Source organism: Suricata suricatta, chromosome 2, assembly GCF_006229205.1.
Source record: "Suricata suricatta isolate VVHF042 chromosome 2, meerkat_22Aug2017_6uvM2_HiC, whole genome shotgun sequence".
NCBI classification, from domain to species: Eukaryota; Metazoa; Chordata; class Mammalia; order Carnivora; family Herpestidae; genus Suricata; species Suricata suricatta.
The window spans coordinates 64,869,823-64,889,485 of record NC_043701.1 but is presented as its reverse complement, the minus strand read 5'-3'; the positions used below and the strand labels follow the sequence as shown (position 1 = coordinate 64,889,485).

At 38.1% G+C, this 19,663-nt stretch overlaps 2 protein-coding genes across 3 annotated transcripts in view; one reads left to right on the top strand and one right to left on the bottom strand.

Moving 5' to 3' along the window:
* Positions 1-11,541, top strand: part of LRRC17 (leucine rich repeat containing 17) — a 31,715-nt gene extending 20,174 nt beyond the window's left edge. For both annotated transcript variants that reach the window (XM_029927845.1, XM_029927838.1), the window contains 2 exons: positions 6,339-6,494; positions 10,812-11,541. In XM_029927845.1, the coding sequence (XP_029783705.1) occupies positions 6,339-6,494; positions 10,812-11,209 (554 nt within the window). In that variant the 3' untranslated portion in view covers positions 11,210-11,541. The remainder of the gene's footprint in view (positions 1-6,338; positions 6,495-10,811) is intronic.
* Positions 1-19,663, bottom strand: part of FBXL13 (F-box and leucine rich repeat protein 13) — a 181,052-nt gene that overhangs the window by 98,547 nt on the left and 62,842 nt on the right.

The following is a 19,663-nucleotide window of genomic DNA, read 5'->3' as shown; positions in this document are numbered from 1 at the left end:
AGCCTGCTTCGGATTCTGTGTCTCCCTCTCTTGTTCTCTCTCTCAAAACATTAAAAAAAATTTTTTAGAAAACTTAAATTACATATTTTAAAAACTAATACAACACTACTAATCCTAGACTTAGGTTAGAAAAATTATCTGACATTGTTGAGGCTCTCCCCTCAAGCTAAAGCTCATTTGCACTTGCTGCATCAGGTAACAAAGGTAAGTGTGCACAGTTTAGTGCATTGATTATGTGAGAAAAATGCCATCGACACAAAATCGGAGACTTCTACAGCTGGCCTGCTCTGTAATTTAAGAATAGATAACATGTTAGGAAATCTCTTCCATTTTTACTGCCATTCCCTCCACAATGAGCCTATTTCTGCCTTTGTCTTTTTTTCCATGATATTTTTGTCTCATTTTCTTTTGGCAAACATCAACTTATAAAAACAGATGTATTTTTTGTTTTCTTTCCTCAAGGTTGTATAAACACAACCTTCCAGATATGCCCCATAAACTCATCCTTCTTGTGTTAAAACACGTATTTACTGGAAACAATACACACTGTATATATAATAATACTGGCTCATACATGAAAGGACAACTGTCCTTTCCAACTCCAAATGTCAGTGACTACATAAATGAGAGCATATGCCATTTAGATTACAAAATGAAGTTTTGTCTGTTAACATCATCAATATAAACTGCTTTCGCTATGATTGATATAAACCTATTCAGTTGATTGTTTATTTGTCCAAAAGGCGATGGTCTGGTGTCTTACACCCTGTACACCCAGGTACTGCCTGAAACAGGGCTGTGTGCTGTGTTCTGGAACAGGGCTTTCGATTGATGATAACAACTGCGCTGCCTTCTTTGGTCTTGCAAAGGTCGTAATTTAAGCAACCTTTAAAAATAAAAATACATAGAATTAAAAATCATGGCTAGAATTCAAGTATGACAATCTGTATGTAATCTTTAATTTTCCTTATTCCATTCTTTAAATAGATAACAAATGTCAAGTACTAAGAATGTTCAGCAGTTCATCTCTAGCTCCCTGCCGAAGTGTAGTAATACTTTTGCTTATGCTCTCTGTGTTAGATGCTATATAGAATCTAAAGAAGCCTAAACCATGCTCTCCCAGGGCAGAACCGGCAGTGGTGTTGGTGAATAAAAGCTGTCCACTGAAGGCTCTGTGTGCCTAAGACACAGCACGTAATTTACTCCTCAGCCTTCAAAGAGCACTATTATTACCCTCAGAAAGGAGGAAACTGAGGTGTAGAGAAGGTAAGCTGCCCTTCTAAGGTCCCCTAGGCAGTCCCCAAGCCATTGACGACCAAGCAATGTCATCTCTTCCTTCATGATTCCAGGTACATCAACCAAGAAAAATGTATAAAAACTTTCTAGGTGCTTTCTCCCAGTGCTGATTCTCCTCTATTTTTGTTGCTGTTGTTTGTTGTTGTTTTTTTTTAATTTTTGAGAGAGAGAGAGAGACAGACAGACAGAGTGCAGGTGGGGGAAGGGGAAGAGAGAGAGGGAGACACAGAATTCGAAGCAGGCTCCAAGCTCTGAGCTGTCAGCACAGAGCCGGACATGGGGCTTGAACTCACAAACCAGGAGATCATGACCTGAGCTGAAGTCAGACATTCGACCAACTGAGCCACTCAGGAATCCCTACTGATTCTCCTCTCAGGCTGTATATGATATACCATGAACATGAGCCCACACAGGAAACCCAAATACAAATTCCCCTAACTCGGGAGTTGTGCCTTTCCCAGCTGACAGATGATGAGTCAGGTGGTGTGCATAGGGTACCTAATCTGTGCCAGTTTGACCACACAGACCTCAAAGATCACTAATTTTGCCTAAAACATTGGGCAACAAGAAAAAGAAATAATAGCTTTATTCACTGAGGGACAGGCACTTTGCCAACAAACTTCCAAAGGGGATAAATGACATTAGTTGAAAGGCATGTTTATGCCACATTGAGGTAAATGTATTTGCCAAAAATACATGAAAGAACTGAAAACTGCATTTTTAACTTCACATTTAGCAGAATAATTTATAATTTTTAGGGATTCATTTTACTTCTAATATTCAGGCTGGGGGGAATTATACATTTATAAAGTGCTCTTAGCTGCCTCTGAAGTTAATTTCACTGCTAATTTAACAATGATTAATAATTTTTTTATTTGCAAAATCAGAGCCTTCAGAGTAGTTCTGACATTCCTGTCAACTAAGATATCCCACTAACAGGCATCTGGGGGCTTAGTTGGTTGGGTGACCAACTCTTGATTTTGGCTCAGGTCATGATTTTGTGGTTCATGGGTTTGAACCCCAAGTTGGGCTCCATGCTGACAATGTGGAGCCTGCTTGGGATTCTTTCTCTCTCCCTCTCTGTCTCTCTCCAGCTTGTGCACACTTGCTTGCTTGCTTGTTCACTCTCTAAATACACACATAAGGTAGCCCGCAAAATGGGAAATTACATGGAGAAAATTTCCCAATTCACTCCTCAGACTCAGCAAGTTTTTGTTGGGGAATAGTAAGATTTGTCAAGGGTTATGATAGAGTAGAAGAGGGATGTTTTGAGTGTTTACCAAGAACTGTAGGTAGCAGCAAATAATGACCTGGTGCCTGGTCTAGAAATGGGGGCATTGACCCAATTTGACTTGTGATCTGGGGAAATTTGTATTTATATAATCTCTTTGAAAGACACACACATTTTACATCAGTATTTGCAATTCTCATTCAAGTTTAAGATAAAAGAACTAAAGAACTGTTTTTACTCATCAGTACAACAAATAAGATTTTTCCATGTTTTTCCAAGCCACACTAGCAAAGGCTTTGGGTTGTATTTCCTGGTTTTACTTGTGGATCCTATTTTTACCCTATTTTTACTGCTGACAAAGCCGAAGTTGGTTCTGCAATTCATAGTCCTTTTCCAGCATCCACAGGCCCTGTCACACTGCTTACACTGAGTTTCAGGGAGTTCTCATAAACTGTTTTTTCTACCCATTTATTTGTGGTTTACCCATTTCAGCTTGTCCTACAGTGGTTGCTTGGGAGGTCTCTGTCATCCACCCCGTGTCCAACCCAACAGATGTGGGTTCAGCAAGCAAATCCTGATAAATAGCTTGCTTTCCAAAACCTAGGAGATCCTGCCTGTGGTGGCAATGATGACCTATAGTTCTTAATGGCCTTATAAGACATTAATGAGGACTTGGCTTTTATTCATAGTAAGATGGGAACATCTGGAGGATTATAAGCCATCTGGGAAAATGACATGTTCTGATTTATGTTTTGACAGTCACATGGTCTTAGGACCCTTTGGGGATAATCCAGACAAGAGCTGATGTTGACTTAGACCATCCAAACAATGTCAAGAAATTATTTCTTTGACCTGTCCTCAATTCTCTCCATGGTTTTTAATTATTGCTGGAATCTCCATTTCCTTGTTTAAATGTAGGATCCCAGAGAGAATATAGCTCTCCACTTGGGGTCTTGATGATCCTAAAGAGAGGATTACCTCACTGTTGCAACACTGTAAATTCAAGTCTTAAAAATCTTTCGCCTTTCAATATATTGGCAGACATAATTCTAAGTCAAACAGAATAGAGCCTTACTGAAGGACAAAAATAAGATCACTTCATATTTTAAAAGTATTTTATTACACAAGTCCTCAGTATCCTGAAATCATCAAACTCAACATTTCATGAGCTCTTATTTACAATGTATTATCTGTGATGATCTACCCCAATACTTAGTGGCTTGAAACAACACACATTTATTATCTCACAGTTTCTGTGGGTCAGAAACCGGACATGGCTTAGCTGGGTCCTCTGCTTGCAGATCTTTCACAAGGCTGCAGTCAGTGTATTCACCAGGACTCAGGCCTGTGGTCTCATCTGAAGACTCAACTGGAAAAGGCTCCTCTTCCAAGCTCATGTGGCTATTGGCAGAATTCAGTTCTTCGAAGGTTGTTGGACTGAGGACCTGAGTTCCTTGCTGGCTGTTTGCCAGAGCCCACCCTGAATTCCTCGCCACATGGGCCTCTCCAACATGACAGCTTATTTCATCAAAGTCAGCAGAAGAGGGTCTGCTGGCAAAAGGAAAGTCACGATCTTTTGTAACCTAATTGTGAATGTGGCATCCACTGACATTTGCTGTATTCTATTGTTGGAAGCAAGTCATGGGTTCAGGCCATATTTAAAGGAGGGGTTTACACAAGGGCACATGTGTTAGTAGAGAAGATTGCCATTTTAGAAGCTGTCTGCCACATATCATTTATTTAGGCTATACTAGACATTGTCCTGAGCCTGCACCATGAAGCTTCTTTGGTGGGGAGGGGACAAAAATGAAAACAATCAGTAAAATGTATACTATGTATGATGGTGATAACCTACCATTGAGGAAAAGCAGGTAGTATTTATATTATTGCTCAACTGAAAACAGGGAGATGTCATTTGAAATCTAGAACTAGGAAGGTCTCTTGGCCACCCCAGTATATTGACTCCACCTCCGTTCCTCCCTGACTCCAGTTTTACCCTGTGCCAGGCCTGAGGATTGAACAGCAGATGGAACAGCATAAAAGAAGCAGTAAGATACCAGGAAGAGGCAGCAGAGCAGAGTGGTTGGAAGCATATATTTTGAAGCTAGCATGTGTGTTTAAATCCTCGGACTAGGACTACCCGCAAATTGTGCTCCAACTTCCTCACCTGTAATATGAGAATAATCATAGTACTTAGCCCATAGGATTCTTGTCATTTAATACTTCTTAGAACACCCAGAACACTTCCTGCACATAGATACCAAGATACTAAGATCCCATCAAGAAGAGAAAGCAAATTTAACAGAAAGGAACTACCACTACCATTGCATTTAAGACCGTGGATTCTGAGTGTTAAAAGGGAAAAAATAAACCTGAGTCTTTATGAAAGTAAATATACTGTAGGTTAAGAAGTCATAAATACCAGTTTTCTGTTTTGTTTGTTTTTTACTATTTTGAAGAAATTATCAGCAATCCAATTATCCTGTTCCAAAAAGGGCATTATGGAGAAATGAATACCACCTTTTATAAGCTTATTTTTACTGTACCCAGCTCAACAAATTTTATTCAGAAAGTCTTTGGGCCATGCTATTTCTCAGGTGTCAGTTAATCATGACATTTAATTGCTTCTAGTTTTCTTTTGTGGAAACAAGCTTGTGTCTCTTCATAGTTTTCACTTGCCCTACTTAAAATTAAATAAAACCTCCTTATAATATTTTGCCAAAGATTAACAGGGCAAATATTACACTAAAATATAAAATAACTCTATTTTTTAGGGGTACCTGGGTGGCTCAGTCAGTTAAGTGTCCAACTTTGGCTCAGGTCATGATCTCCTGGTTTGTGGGTTCAAGCCCCACATCAGGCTGACAGCTCAAAGCCTGGAACCTGCTTTGGATTCTGTGTCTCCCTCTCTGTCCCTTCCCCACTCATTTTCTCATTTTCTCTCTCTCTCTCTCTCTCAAAAATAAATATAATTAAAATTTTTTTAAATTAACACTATATTCTCAAAGCATAATTTAAAGAGAAATGTAAATAGAGACAATTTAGGTGAACCTTGATTTCCTATTAACCTGTGAAAGATAACCTGCACTCCTGATCTAAAGGCTTCTTCTCTAGTAGTAGTGACAGTAATAGTGTTGTTGTTCCAAGGTGCCCGAGAGTCTAGGAGTGCTAGAATCACTAAATCACAAGGATTCAGGGAATACATGCTAAGGAGGAAGCAGGAGGCAACAGGTCAGGACTATACTTCCTCAAATTTTACCATCCAAGGAAAGGAGCAATAAGATCAAGGTCAAAAGCTTTTGGTTCATTTTTTAAGGGTGTAGAGACCTGAGCTGGCAGAAGAGACTTTTTGCCGGCAGAAGAAATTGAAGAAGAGGAATGAAATGAAAATACATCCCAGAGGCTATAGTTAACAGTGAAAACTCCTTCCTTGAGCAGATGGGAAAGGATTGGAAGGGACACATATAGAGTGGTTTGATTTGTTTCATTTCCTTTTAGCTTTTTTTTTTTTCCCCAAAGCTTCCCAAGTGCTTCTGATGGACAGCCAGGAGTGAGCCCCACCACCACGTCTAGGACTTTTCTCTGAACAGCTCAGTAATGAGGGGGGACATCCATTCCTCTAAGCTTGACCCTGTTCCTGGGGGCTCTGGTGGAGTTAACACATTCTATGTCTCATTCATACCAATGCTATTTAGCTTTAGATAATCCTTTTCCCCTTTAAGAGTTGACTTTTCAGCCACAGGCAGAAGAGTAACCGAGAACATGGCATGAGAGGAAACCTCAATAACCAGAATGCTATTAATTTTTCCAGAGCTGAAGAAAGTTCCAAACAACATCCCTCCAGACATTGTTAAACTTGACTTGTCATGCAATAAAATCAACCAGCTTCGACCCAAGGAGTTTGAAGATGTTCATGAGCTAAAAAAATTAAACCTCAGCAGCAATGGCATTGAATTCATAGATCCTGGTAAGTTCCACAGAGTAGCCCTTTAAATGAGTGATAGGTATTCTTTGTTTCCCCCCATTATGGCAACATATATGGTAAATACAATTTAGTTTTGAAAAACCTATATAATAAACAATTTAAATGAAACATGATGCCTAAATCAGAATTTGTTTGGCACTCAGAGGAATATTTACCAAACTGTTGCTGTCTGAAGGCTATATTATATATTACTAAGCAACAGTTATTGTTGATTCAAATAAAAGTGTTTTGTAGAATAGACTTTAGAAATAAGAATATGTGGTCAATAATATGTTAAACATGTAGTGACTTTTAAAGGGAAATTCAGAATTGGCATTTTCTTTGCTATTTATTAAGTTCAAACTTGTTTAAAGTAAATTTGAAAGAGTCTGCTAAGTACCAAGCTCATAAATTCAGATAAAATCTGCTCAAGCCAGAGCCAGATGTATTTTATCTAGTTCTAGATCCAGATCAATTTTCTTTTCCATCCCTCAAATTTCTTCTCCATTTACTACTAATAAACAAAACCTCTGGTGAAAATGAGCATGTTAAGTAAACACACTGGATTTGGAAAGAATTGAGAATGACTACAATATTGACCAGATTTGGAACATACGTAACACACATGCCTTCATAGTGCTACTTCAATTTGAAAAAGCCAGTCTATAAACTGATTATTAATACTATTAATAATGCAATGTTAATGTCATAAATGTTTTCAATTCAGTTGTTACTTCTGCTTTACAGAATGATAATTTAGTGCCACTAATAGAACAGTAGGATTTTAATATTGTAGAAGTGCAAATTGAGGATGAATGTTCTGGGACTACAGAGGCATATTTTAGTATTTGTAACATCTTCTTAAAATATTGAGAAATCATAATTTAAGGGGTGCCTGGGTGACTCATTAAGTTGAGCATCCAACTCTTGATTTTGGCTCAGGTCATGATCCCAGGGTTGTGGGATTGAACCCCGTGTCAGGCTCTGCACAGGGTTTGGAGCCTGCTTGAGATTCTCTCTCTCCCTCTCACTGCTTGTCCCTCACTCACACTTGCACTCTCAAAAAAAAAAAAAAAAAAAAAAAAGGAAAGAAAAGAAAAAGTCATAAAAAAAATCTCCCAAAGGAACAGCATCATGCTACACTTACACCTTAGCCTGTATAGATGTTGTAGGCTTGGAGGGTATCTTAAAATCATGAGGTCAAAAGCCATTTTCATTTGACAGTGAATAAGAATACAACAGAGACATATTTCTCCCAAATGAAGCAATCATCATGTTAGTTAGGAGGTCAGTGACTGATAGCCAGTCTCCACAAAGCCAGGCCGCAGGGTGAAGAATCTGGAGATGGAGCCCTTTCCTGTTGCAAGAGAAGCAAAGAATTGCAAGATAAGCATGCCTTGTCACAGGTCCCCGGGCCTTCACCTATCAAAAGTATCAATGCAATGGAGTTTTAGAGTTCTCTCTAAAAAGATACTAAAATGTTTGTTATTTTAATGGCCTAAGTTAAATTTATTAAAGTAGTGAGTAATGGTACAACAATGTTTTAATTATAATGGAACCAGTGGATAAAGAAAACTAGAGCAAAAAGAGACAACAGTGTAGAGATAGATAATAGGGCAACATGGGTTTGTTTTACTACTAATGATATTTTTCCCTCACCAGCTGTGAAGTTCCCATAATTGCAAGGATTCCTTTACCATCCTTGAGATCTCCTAAAGGCTTCCTAAACTTGTTTACCCAGTGTGTTTTCCTTGCTGACACACGAGGTGAACTATTGTTACCAGCAGTAGTATTCTCGTTTTCTCCTTTGTTCACTTCAGTCCCAGGAAAGTATTTTCTCTATCAACAAATATGTGTTGGGCACCTGCCAAATACCAGCCACTTTCTCAGTATGTCTTCTGAAACAACAAAAAAATATATCTCCACGCTTCAATAAGTCAAAATGGCCTAAAGAAGTTTTTTTTTAAATAAAAGACTTCTTATATCGCAGGACCTATGAGATGAAACAGTGTCAAAGTAGACTTTGTTAACTACTTATGCGAGCAGGTATACAAATGCGATGAGATTTCCTGGGCTTTTTTATGTTTGTTTATTTTGAGAGAGAGAGAGAGAGTGAGAGAAAGAAAGAGCAAGCAGGGGAAAGGCAGAAAGAGAAGGGAGAGAGAGAACCCCAAACAGGCTCCACATGCACAGCCCCACAAGAGGCTTGATCTCACAAACAGAGAGATCATGACCTAAGCTGACAGCAAGAGTTGGGCACTTAACCAACTGAGCCACCTGGAGCCCTGAGATGTGCTGGTTTTAAAAGGCATGAAATAACATTTTCATAAAATCCCAGACTTTATGGCAGAAGAGAGAAAGAAGACACCCTATTAAGGATTTATCTCCTTTAAGAAACAAATGAAAACCAGCTTTCCCAAGTACCTGAATACATATGGTTTAAGTAAAAACTATAGCACTTTCAGAATAAAATCTAGGAATGTGTTTACATGCTTTCAGTCTAAAGGGCTGGCTTGTTTCAAGGAAAGTAAATTTTGAGATCATTGACTCGCAGCGTGTTAGCAAATAGGGGGGGAAATGCAGTGTCTTCAAAACTGCCATTATACTGGCTGACCTCCCCAGCTTCCTGCCCTCTCCCAACACTCTGCCCAAGGCCATTGCTTTTGCACCAAAGTGGGAAGAATTTTTTTAGGGGAAATTATGAGTTTCATCTGAGAACAACTGGTATGAAGATGGTTCATGGTATTGGTATTAGAGCACACTTTCCAAATCCAAAATAAGGACATTATATACCCTCAGTATTTTAAAACAATATTGAAGGGTGCTGGGTGTCTCAGTTGGTTAAGCGTCCAACTCGATTTTAGCGGAGGTCATGAGCTCTTGGCTATGAGATGGAGCCCCATGTTGGGCTCTGTGCTGGGCATAGAACCTGCTTAAGATTTTCTCTCTTTCTTTCTCTCACTCCCTCCCTCCCTCAAAAATTAAATAAATAAATAAATAAGCGAGCAAGCACAAAATAATGAGAAAATGTTTGAAATAGAAACAAAATGTTTGAAATCAAGGTTGACCTATATGAATTCTAGGATTAGTCCACATCAACTAAAATCTATGTTTAGATTTCTTTTTTACTCCTGAAGGGGGAGGGGGAGAAGGTTTTTGTTGACTTATTTTGTTTTATATGTTTGATATTTGTTAATTACCCAGAATTAAATACATATGGATTCAGAGCTGATGGCTACCATAGCTTGCCAAAACACAACCAGATAGCTTCAAAAATGTTGATAAAAATTGTTTAATTTTGGACTCTACAGGGATATCGTTCCCTCCTCCTAAAAAGGGAAAAGCCTGCTTCCTAGGCATTTACAGAGTTTGCCAATATCCCAGGAAACTCAAATCAGCACCATACACATTTTTTTTATTTTTTATGCACTTATGTCTTATATTTGAAATATTTTCCTAATTCATGCCTTTTTTTGCATCATCTTTCCAGTGAGTATTTTAAAAATGCACTTGAGCCCCAAAAACATATGTTAGAAAGCTAACATAAAAGTGATTTTTCAAATAAAATATTGTAGTCAATTAAAACAAGGGAAAAGCTTTCTGTGAGTAAAAACACACTTCAGAATTTTGCAGACATGTATACTGTTACGAAAATCTAATTGAAACCAAAATCCACCAACACAGAAATTCTCTCCATAAAGGTAGTTGAGAAAAAAAAATTTATTATTGAATAAACATTAAACCAAAATGTGACAATCTTCTAAGTGATTGCAAAGCAGAAAACACAATACATACTTGTTTTCAGGATAAGTAACTCATCCTTAAGTGAAAGGACTGACAGCATTCTTTGTCATACATGAGACATCCTAACTCTATCTGGTAATTGAGGTGACCAATTATGTTAGCTAACTGGCTTTATCCAAAAGAAAACAAATTCCACCTTTGTGATGAGGTAGTTTTGCAACTAGGAGGAAGGCCATTCCCCTCCCACAGAAACCGGGAGATGAGGGTGCTGTCCTCCTTAATGTTTACATTGCAAAGAGATGGCTCTCAAGTCCTTGAGAGAGACATGCCTGGCTCATAAAGTTGACAGAAGCCCTAGTTAGTCTTCTAAAGGATATGTATACATTTCAAAGAGAGGATAAAGTACTTGAAATTACAAGTTTTCTAAAGTAAAGCTCTGAGAAAAAGGAGAGGAGGGATTTTTTTTTAACAAGGAGAATTGAGTCTCTCAGTTTGGTGTGTATGTCCTTATCATACACCGTACAGTTAGAGGTAACCCAGCCACTCATTGCATTAATAAATACTTTCTGTTTCTAGCTGCCTTTTTAGGACTCACACATTTAGAAGAGTTAGATTTATCAAACAACAGTCTACAAAACTTTGACTATGGTGTATTAGAAGACTTGTATTTTTTGAAACTCTTGTGGCTCAGCGATAACCCTTGGAGATGTGACTACAATATCCACTACCTCTACTACTGGTTAAAGCACCACTACAACGTCCACTATAACGGCCTGGAATGCAAGATGCCTGAAGAATACAAAGGGTGGCTTGTGGGAAAATATGTTCGCAGTTACTTTGAAGAATGCCCCAAAGACAAATTACCAGCCTACCCTGAGACCTTTGATCAGGATGCGGAAGAAGATGAGTGGGAGAAGATGCATCGGGAGCACGCGGCAAAGAAGCAAAGTGTAAGAATCACCATAGTGGGATGACTCAGCAATTTTACTCTTTGCAACTCATTTTGAATTTGCCGTACTGGTGTCCGAGAACCATGTTTACATTTTGATCAACTGTGTTGCCTGTTAATGCAGGGTTATCCAGCTAAAGGACGGCTCCCTTAATTATTTTTTTGTGTGTGTGAGAAATTCTGTCAATCAAGGGAATTTCGTCCTGCTTGCCTGTTTGCAGACTAGCCTTTGGTGAGAATTCCGCACCGGCAGACTGTGGGAGGTGGGTCCTAACGATGGCATTGGAACTTCATAATGTCCTGTATATATGTTTTTACTGCCTTTTCAAAATAAAATGAAAACTTGGTTCATTTTTATATGTCTTGTGATAGCTGCTTGTGCACATCTAATGATCAAAATGAAAATATATGAGCGCTTAGGAATAATAAAATATTCTCTTCCCTCGGTCTCCTCCCACTTTTTTCCCCAGTAAGTCAGCTCATACATAGAATAAAATTCCATTCCTTATTCCTATGCATTCCAAAATGAGATCCTGGCAAACCCAAATTTCCAAATGCTCTTCACTGATCCTTGCAAAAAAAAAAAAAAAAAGAAAAAGAAAAGAAAAGAAACTGTCAAGCTAGACCTGAAGAAGAATTGTCACAAGCAATAAGTAAGAGAATCTGAGACTTATACTGGAGACTGGTCAGAAGATGGGATTCGGAAGAAGTTGTAGGTGGTGTGAATCATGAGCAACAAAGAGGTATAAATACCCGTGAATACGGAATTTGCAGTGATTTTTGAAAGTTCAGCCTGGGAAGCCACCTGCCAGTGGGAAATGCCTGAGCCCTGCCTGCTAAGCTAATAGGTCAAGCATAAAGCCAAAGATGAAATTAGAATTCAGGGTCAGGATTTGGGATAAAGCAGAAACAAACAGGAGACAGTGATATCAAAAGTAACTCAGTAAGGAGGCAGTGTCCAAGAGAAGCCCCATGATGTGGATTTGCGGGTTAAAATTCACTCACACGGAGAAGCCGATCAGCCGAAAAAGAAGAAATACCTGGAGACTCACCCTATCAGGTTGTGTTTTGATAGTCAGCTGTACTATTACAAAAATAAAATGAGAAGAAATATCTTTTAAAATACCACTTTTTTGGGGATACTTGGGTGGCTGAGTCAGTTGAACCTCTGATTCTTAATCTCAGCTCAGATCGTGATCTCACAGTTCATGGGTTTGAGCCCACATTGGGCTCTGCACTGACCATGCAGAGCCTGCTTGGGATTCTGTCTCTGCTCCTGACCCACTCTTTCTTTCTCTCTCTCAAAATAAATAAACTTAAAAAAAATTAACCACTTTTTTAATAGATATTGGTCTTTCACTCTGAGTTGAATACATTTTTCATTTCTTCTGTCAAGGTATACCTACAAAGTTTAGCAACTGGTCTTATTTGCTCCTTGCACAAAGAAAGCATTGAAGATAGTATATGACACAATATATGAGTACTGACAAATAGTTTCTTAAGCTCCTCCTAGATGCCAGACACTGTGCTAAAAGCTTCACATATTCTATTTCTAATTCTCACAAGATCCCTCTGAGGGAGGTAATACTATCTGTCTTTTCTAGATGAGGAATCCAAAGTTTGGAGTTTAGGTAGCTTGGACAATGTCACAGAACTGGCAGGTGACAGAGCCAGCATTGGGTCCCTCTCAGCCCTGGCCGCTGGAGGGGCATGCAGAGAACTCTCACAGTCACCGTTGACCACGACTGCCTCCCATCAGAACTTGCAGAATCAGACCCCACAAGAGGAATAGGTACCAGGAAGGTTAAGCCTTTTTGTCCAGAAACACTCACGAGGTCAGTGGGCAGGAGAAAGTCTTTGGCCCAAGTCATTTAAATCTGTACTAGTACATGTCGGAAACCAAGAGAATGGGAAGTTGGAAGAATTGCTGGAGCTAGGGGCTCAGGGAAGGACCCTAGATTGTGATACTCTCTAACCACTCTGCCCATTTTCCCAGTGGCTAGAATTAGGGGGAGAGACTTAAGCATACTTGGGCCTCAGTGCAAATCTTCGCTTTATTCACTGTGAAGTTATTAAAGGCAGCTGTTCAATCTGTTACCAGAGCGCTAATGTTCATGAACACTCAGAGTAGATTATTAAGGACACAAGACCTGAAGCAGCCAATATCTGATGGTGGAAAAAGCCTGAGTGGGACCTCAGTAGGAGACAAAGATACATGGTGAGGACACAAGGGTTCTGGGGGAGGCGGGAAGAGATTAAATCTGATTCAGAGAAAGGGCCCAGATTACTCTCTGGTTCAATTTTTGGAAGCTAGCTGGAGATTTGATTGTTTAATTTTTATCTTCAGTGTCATCCTCCAGATCTAGTTGGAAATAAAGCTCTAGAAATGCATAGAAATTGATCCAGACCATCCAAAAGTAAGTTAGAGTTACTAATATCTTCAGGACTGAAATTGAAGTACATTTTTGAGAGTTTAGGATTTGCACCTTCTCTGTATCAGAGTTTATACTTTGCAGGGAAGTATAGTTGAGCAGTGATAGAATGAACAATTACGTACATCCTCTTCTGCCAATTTCTTGATAGTTTAATAACTTGCCTTTGAAATTTCCTTCTGTTCAATAGATGATGGTCAGGAGATTTTAAAAATGTAAAGTGTATTTTGTGGCAGTCAAACATAAAATAATACATATTTGAACATGTTTAAATGTCACTTGAATATTTATCCAAATATTACTTGAGTGTTTGGATAAATACTCAAGTTTTGTTTTGCTGGTTTTAACTTTCTGCTAATCCTAAAATTCCCAAGTTTTTCTGAAGTAAATAAGATTCACTTCAAGCTGAGGTCTCTTGAATCCTACATCTGAGTCAGCTCCTACCTACTGCCTGGTTGTTTGGGAATAACCAAATATTTGGGAAAGATATTAAACAGTTCAGATTTTTCATTTACTGACCATTTGTCCTCTGGAGCTTATGCCCTAGATCAGTTACCATCTGTTCCTGAAAAATCTGTTTCTCCTGCTCTGGCAAATAGAAGCAATTCAGTACTGAGAATCTACATGCCTAAACCATGTGAGACATCGAGGCTTCTTTCTTCAGGAGGTGTGAGGCATTCGTGAGTAGAGGAAGATGTGATATGTGACTAAGAAATCCAGATCGATGAATAAGAACCACATGAATGTGACAGGTAGACTGGCAAATTTTTTCATAATCCTGTTCAAAAGAATGTCAATATTGTATCTTATAAATTCTGGAAGCATAAACATGCAACCCCAGGGGGATCCACAAGTCAAAGCTTCTTCTGAACTGCTCTCATCTTGCCAATCACTGTGTGAGTAGAGAAAAATTGCAGTCCAGTGGGGCTCCTCATCCCCAATATATCTGATTTACTCCAGCACAACACAACTGCTGGACTTAAAAATCACTTGTGTACCCTTGCCAAACTTTTGCTAAAGTGTTTTAGCACATACTCTGCACACTTGATTGTCACAATGTTAGAAGAAGCATTTTTCTCCCCTACCTTCATCTGCCTTTTAAGCATCATAAGATAACAGTTTAAAGTTAATTTATTCTAAAGTTTTTGCAGACAAGGACTTTTTATGACTCTTGTGTCCATTCAGCCAAACAGCTCAATCAGCCAATATTTATCTTCAGTGTAACAAAGTCAAACTTCTTGCCACAAATGTGTGTAATTCTAGACACACCAATAGACTAATTGTAGCTGGGGGAAAAATTGAAAAGCTGAAACATCTCTGAGATTGGGTTTCAATCTTTGATACACTCGGGGTAGCTGGAATTAAAACTGATTTTATTAAGTAATCTTTAGCAAATTGAAAATATCACAATGATGAGATAGGCATTACATTTACTTCCTAGGAAAATCAAGGTCTACTCAGACTTGCATGTTTAATTTTTTCCATGATACAGACATTTTACTAAGAATTACACTTCCAGGTAAATATCAAATTCAAAAAAACTTTTTTTTAAGTTTACTTATTTTGAGAGTGAGTGAACATGAACTGGGGAGGGACAGAGAGGTGGGGAGAGAATCAGAAGCAGGCTCTGCGCACTGTCAGTGTAGAGCCCAGTGTGGGGCTCAATCTCACAAAAAGTGAGATCATGACCTGAGCCAAAATCAGGAGTCTGCCACTTAACAGACTGAGCCACTCAGGTGCCTCAATACTAAATATGTTTAAGTAGACAACAAAATATCAAAAAATTTAGGACAGGGGCCCCAAGGTAGCTCAATCTGTTAGGTATCTGACTCTGGATTTCAGCTCAGGTCATGATCTCACTTTTCATGAGATGGAGCCCCGCATTACCTCTGTGCTGATGATACAGAGCCTGCTTGGGATTCTCTCTCTCCCTCTCTCTCCTCCTCCCCTGCTCACTTGCTCTTTCTTTCTCTCTCTCTCTCTCAAATAAATAAACTTAAAAAAAAAACCTTAAGACAATATTTTTGGCTCTCTTGGACCTCAGATAAAATATAAACTAAGGTATATGTGTCTATATATATAATACAATAAATGAAATACATATGACATATAGAAGGTATTGTAATCTGATATAATGAACATATGCCCATTGTACAGTACAGAATTTTCTTTTTTTTTGGCCCTCTCAAGTTGCAACTTCACGTTGCCCATTTTCTCTCCATTCCAAACTTCCCAGTAGACTTTGTACACGGGCATCAGGAAAAGTGTATACATGGAAATAGGTGGGGAAAAAATCTAGGGAAGATTATAGCCATAAATGTCAACATTTTATTTATTTCTTTTTTTTTACAACTCCGTAGCAATCCATTTTATTTTACAATTTGCAATTAAAATGCCAACATTTTAAAAGAATATAAACCTCAAATCAATAACCTTAACCTTCCACCTTAAGAAACTAAAAACGAAGAGCAAGCAAAACCCAGTGCAAGCAGGATAATAAAGATTGGGGAAGAGATAAAATAGAAAATAGAAAATCAATAGAATCAATAAAAATCAAAGTTGATGTTTGAAAATAATGTTAATAGCAGCATTATTTCACAATAGCCAAAAAGTGGAAGCAACCTGTGTGTTAAGATGGATGAGTAGATAAAGAAAATGTGGTATATACATCTAATGGAGTAGTTTTCACTCTTAAAAAAGAAGATTCAGATCCGAGCTGCCACATGGTTGAAACTTGAAGACATGATGCTAAGTGAAAGAAAACAGGCTCAAAAGAGCAGATATTGTATGATTCCACTTACGCGAGGTAGCCAAGTCCATAGAGAAAGAAAGATGGATGGTGGTTGCCATGGGTTGGTAGTAGGAGGAAATGGGGAGTTCATATTTAATGGTTCAGCTTTCAGCTTTGCGACTGAAAAAAAAACTCTGGAAACGTTCTGGGGGTGGATGGTGAGGATGGTTCCACAACAATGTGGAAGCACAGAACTGTACAGTATATTTTACTACAATAAAAAAAAAGAACTAAAAAGTTGGTTATTTGAAATGATCAACACAGTTAACAAACCTGTAGCTAGACTGACCAAGAAAAAAAAGAGGGAAGACAGAAATTTCTAAAATTACAAATGAAAGTGCATGCATTACTGTTTGCTTCACTGGAATAAAAAGGATTACAAGTGAATATTATGAACAATTATGCCTCAACAGACTGGGTTACCTACGTGGAATTGGCAAATTCCTAGGAACACATAAGCTATCAAACTTGACTCAGGAACAAACATAAAATCTGAATAGATCTACAACAAACAAGGATATTAAATCAGCAATCAAAACACCTCCAACAAAGAAAAGCCCAGGGCCAGATGGCCTCATGGGCAAATGCTACCAAACATTTAAAGAATAATTAACACCAATCCTTCTCAAACTCTTCCAAAATATAGAAAAGGAGAAAAATACCTCCTAACTCATTCTATGAAGCCAGTATTAACCCAATAACAAAGCCAGGTAAAGACCTCACAAGAAAGGAAAACTAGGCCAATGTTCCTTTTAAATATAGCAAAATATTAGCAAAGAAAATACAGCAGCATGGTACAAGGATTATACACCATGAATAAGTGAGACCGGTCCTAGGAAAGTGAAGGTGGTTCAACATGTGAAAATCAATGAAACAGGAATATATTAATAGAATGAAGAAAAAAATCTGAGTGCAGAGAAAGCATTTTACAAAATTCAACACCCTTTTATGATTAAAAAAACCAAAATCAACAGACTAAGAATGAAAGCTTCCAGAGGTACATGCCTTGCTATTTCTCAGAAACTCACCCCAGTGTTCAACCACCATTGCCAACATAAAAATCTTAAGTCAAACCAAAGCCTTAAATGTTGCATCTTGAGTCCATTTGCTTTCTTCAAAAAAAGTGATTTATTTAATAGTACCTTTTTCTGGAGACAGAGAGTGAGTTTGGGTGGCTAGCACATTTTTTTATTGTTTATTTACATTCCTGTTAACATACAGTATAATATTAGTTTCAGGTGTACAATACAGTGACTCAACACGTCCATGCAATACCCAGTGCTCATCACAAGTGCCCTCTTTAATCCCTGTCACCTGTTTAACCAAATCCCTCCACCTACCTCCTCTCTGGGAACCATCAGTTTTTTCTCTGTAGTTAAGAGTCTATTCTTAATGTACTTCTTTCTTTTTTTTTTCCTTTGCTTGTTTGTCTTGTTCCTGAAATTCCACATGAGTGAAATCATTATGGTATTTCTCTTTCTGTGACTTATTTCACTTAGCATAATACTCTGTAGTTCCAGCCATGTTGCTGCAAATGGAAAGATTTCATTCTCTTCTATAGCTGAGTAATGTTCCATTGTACATATGCTACTTCTTTATCCATTCATCAGCCGATGGACATTTAGGCTGTTTCCATAGTTTGGCTATTATAGATAATGCTGCTATAAATTGGGTGGCTAGCACATTAAGGCTTACAATTATTTTGTTAACTTTTTATTACTAATAAAGTAATACATTCATTCAAGATAGCAAACTAAGCACATACTTCACCTTTCCTACCTAAATTCCAAGAAATTATTTTTTTCAAAAATCTGTAATATCACTGGAAAATAAAACAGGAATGGTATTGGTGGGTCAGAAATTAATAGTTCCTAAAAATCCAAAGGCAGACATGACCAGATTGAATGAGGAGCAAGAAGAACATGGCTGCTGTAAAAAAAGGAACAGCATTATATCTCTATAAAGAGTGTATCCCAAAAATAAAAAGTGTGATAATAATAACACTATTCTCATTATAAATATGAGAAAAAAGGAGTCAAGAACAAGACAAGAACAAGATAAGATGGGTCCATATTCCTGCTACTGGAAAAAAAAGAAGAGGAAGAGGAAGAGGAGGAGGAAGAGGAGGAGGAGGAGGAGGAAGAAGGAGAAGGAGAAGAAGAAGAAGGAGGAGGAGGAGGAGGAGGAGGAGGAGGAGAAGGAGAAGAAGAAGAAGGAGAAGGAGAAGAAATAATAAAAGATGTAAGACTAGGAATTAATGGAAATAAATGATCTTCCTGTAAAATCCAAAATAATCAACTGACATACTATTAAAACCAAGAAGATGCTTTTAATATGTAATCAAACACAGTGACATAAAAACTATAGCTGTTTTTCAGTATCAGCAACCATTCAGAATTAACCCATTCAGTATCTTTATTTTTCTTTTTAAAAATTACAGATACAGTTGAAACTCCTTGTGAAACTTTTCCCCATTTCATTCAACTCTGACCACCTCAAGAGGTAACCGCTATCTTGCGTTTAGAGTTTTCATTCCCAGGCATACTTTTTATATTTTCCTATACATGTGTGTATGTTCTTAAATATGTATTATTTAAATTATTTCAAAATGTAAAGTATATATTATTTTGCACATTGAAAACTTGTATGCAGATGGTATTAGATTATATATGTCATTCTGCATCTTGCTTTCACTCCTATATCTCTAGACTCTTCCATTTTGGTATTTACATGTTTATGGCTTTCTTTCTCATTATCTGAAATCAGTATGAATGTACACTTTTCTAAATATATTTTTTTCTCTCATTTCCAGAAAGATATATGTAAGTTGAAAAATGCACCTTAGAAAACATAAGGGCTGGGGTGCCTGAGTTGCTTAGTCTTTGAGCGTCGGACTCTTGTTTTTGGCTCAGGTCATAACCTCATGGTTTGTGGGTTCATGCCGTTAGCACGGAGCCTGCTTAGTATTCTCTCTCTCCCTTTCTTTCTGCCCTCCTCTACTTGCATTTACACCCTCTTTCAAAATAAATAAACATAAACCTATATATATATATATAGGTTAATGCAATGGACTGAATGTGCCCCTTGGCCAAATTCATATGTTGGAATCCTAGGCCCCCCCCCCCCGCCCCCCCGTGTGATGGTATTAGGAGGTAGGGCCTTCAGGACATAATTAGGGTAGAGCTTTTATGAATAGGATTAGTGCCTTTATACAAGGGTCCCCAGAGATCTCTCTCCTCTGCCGTATGAGGACACA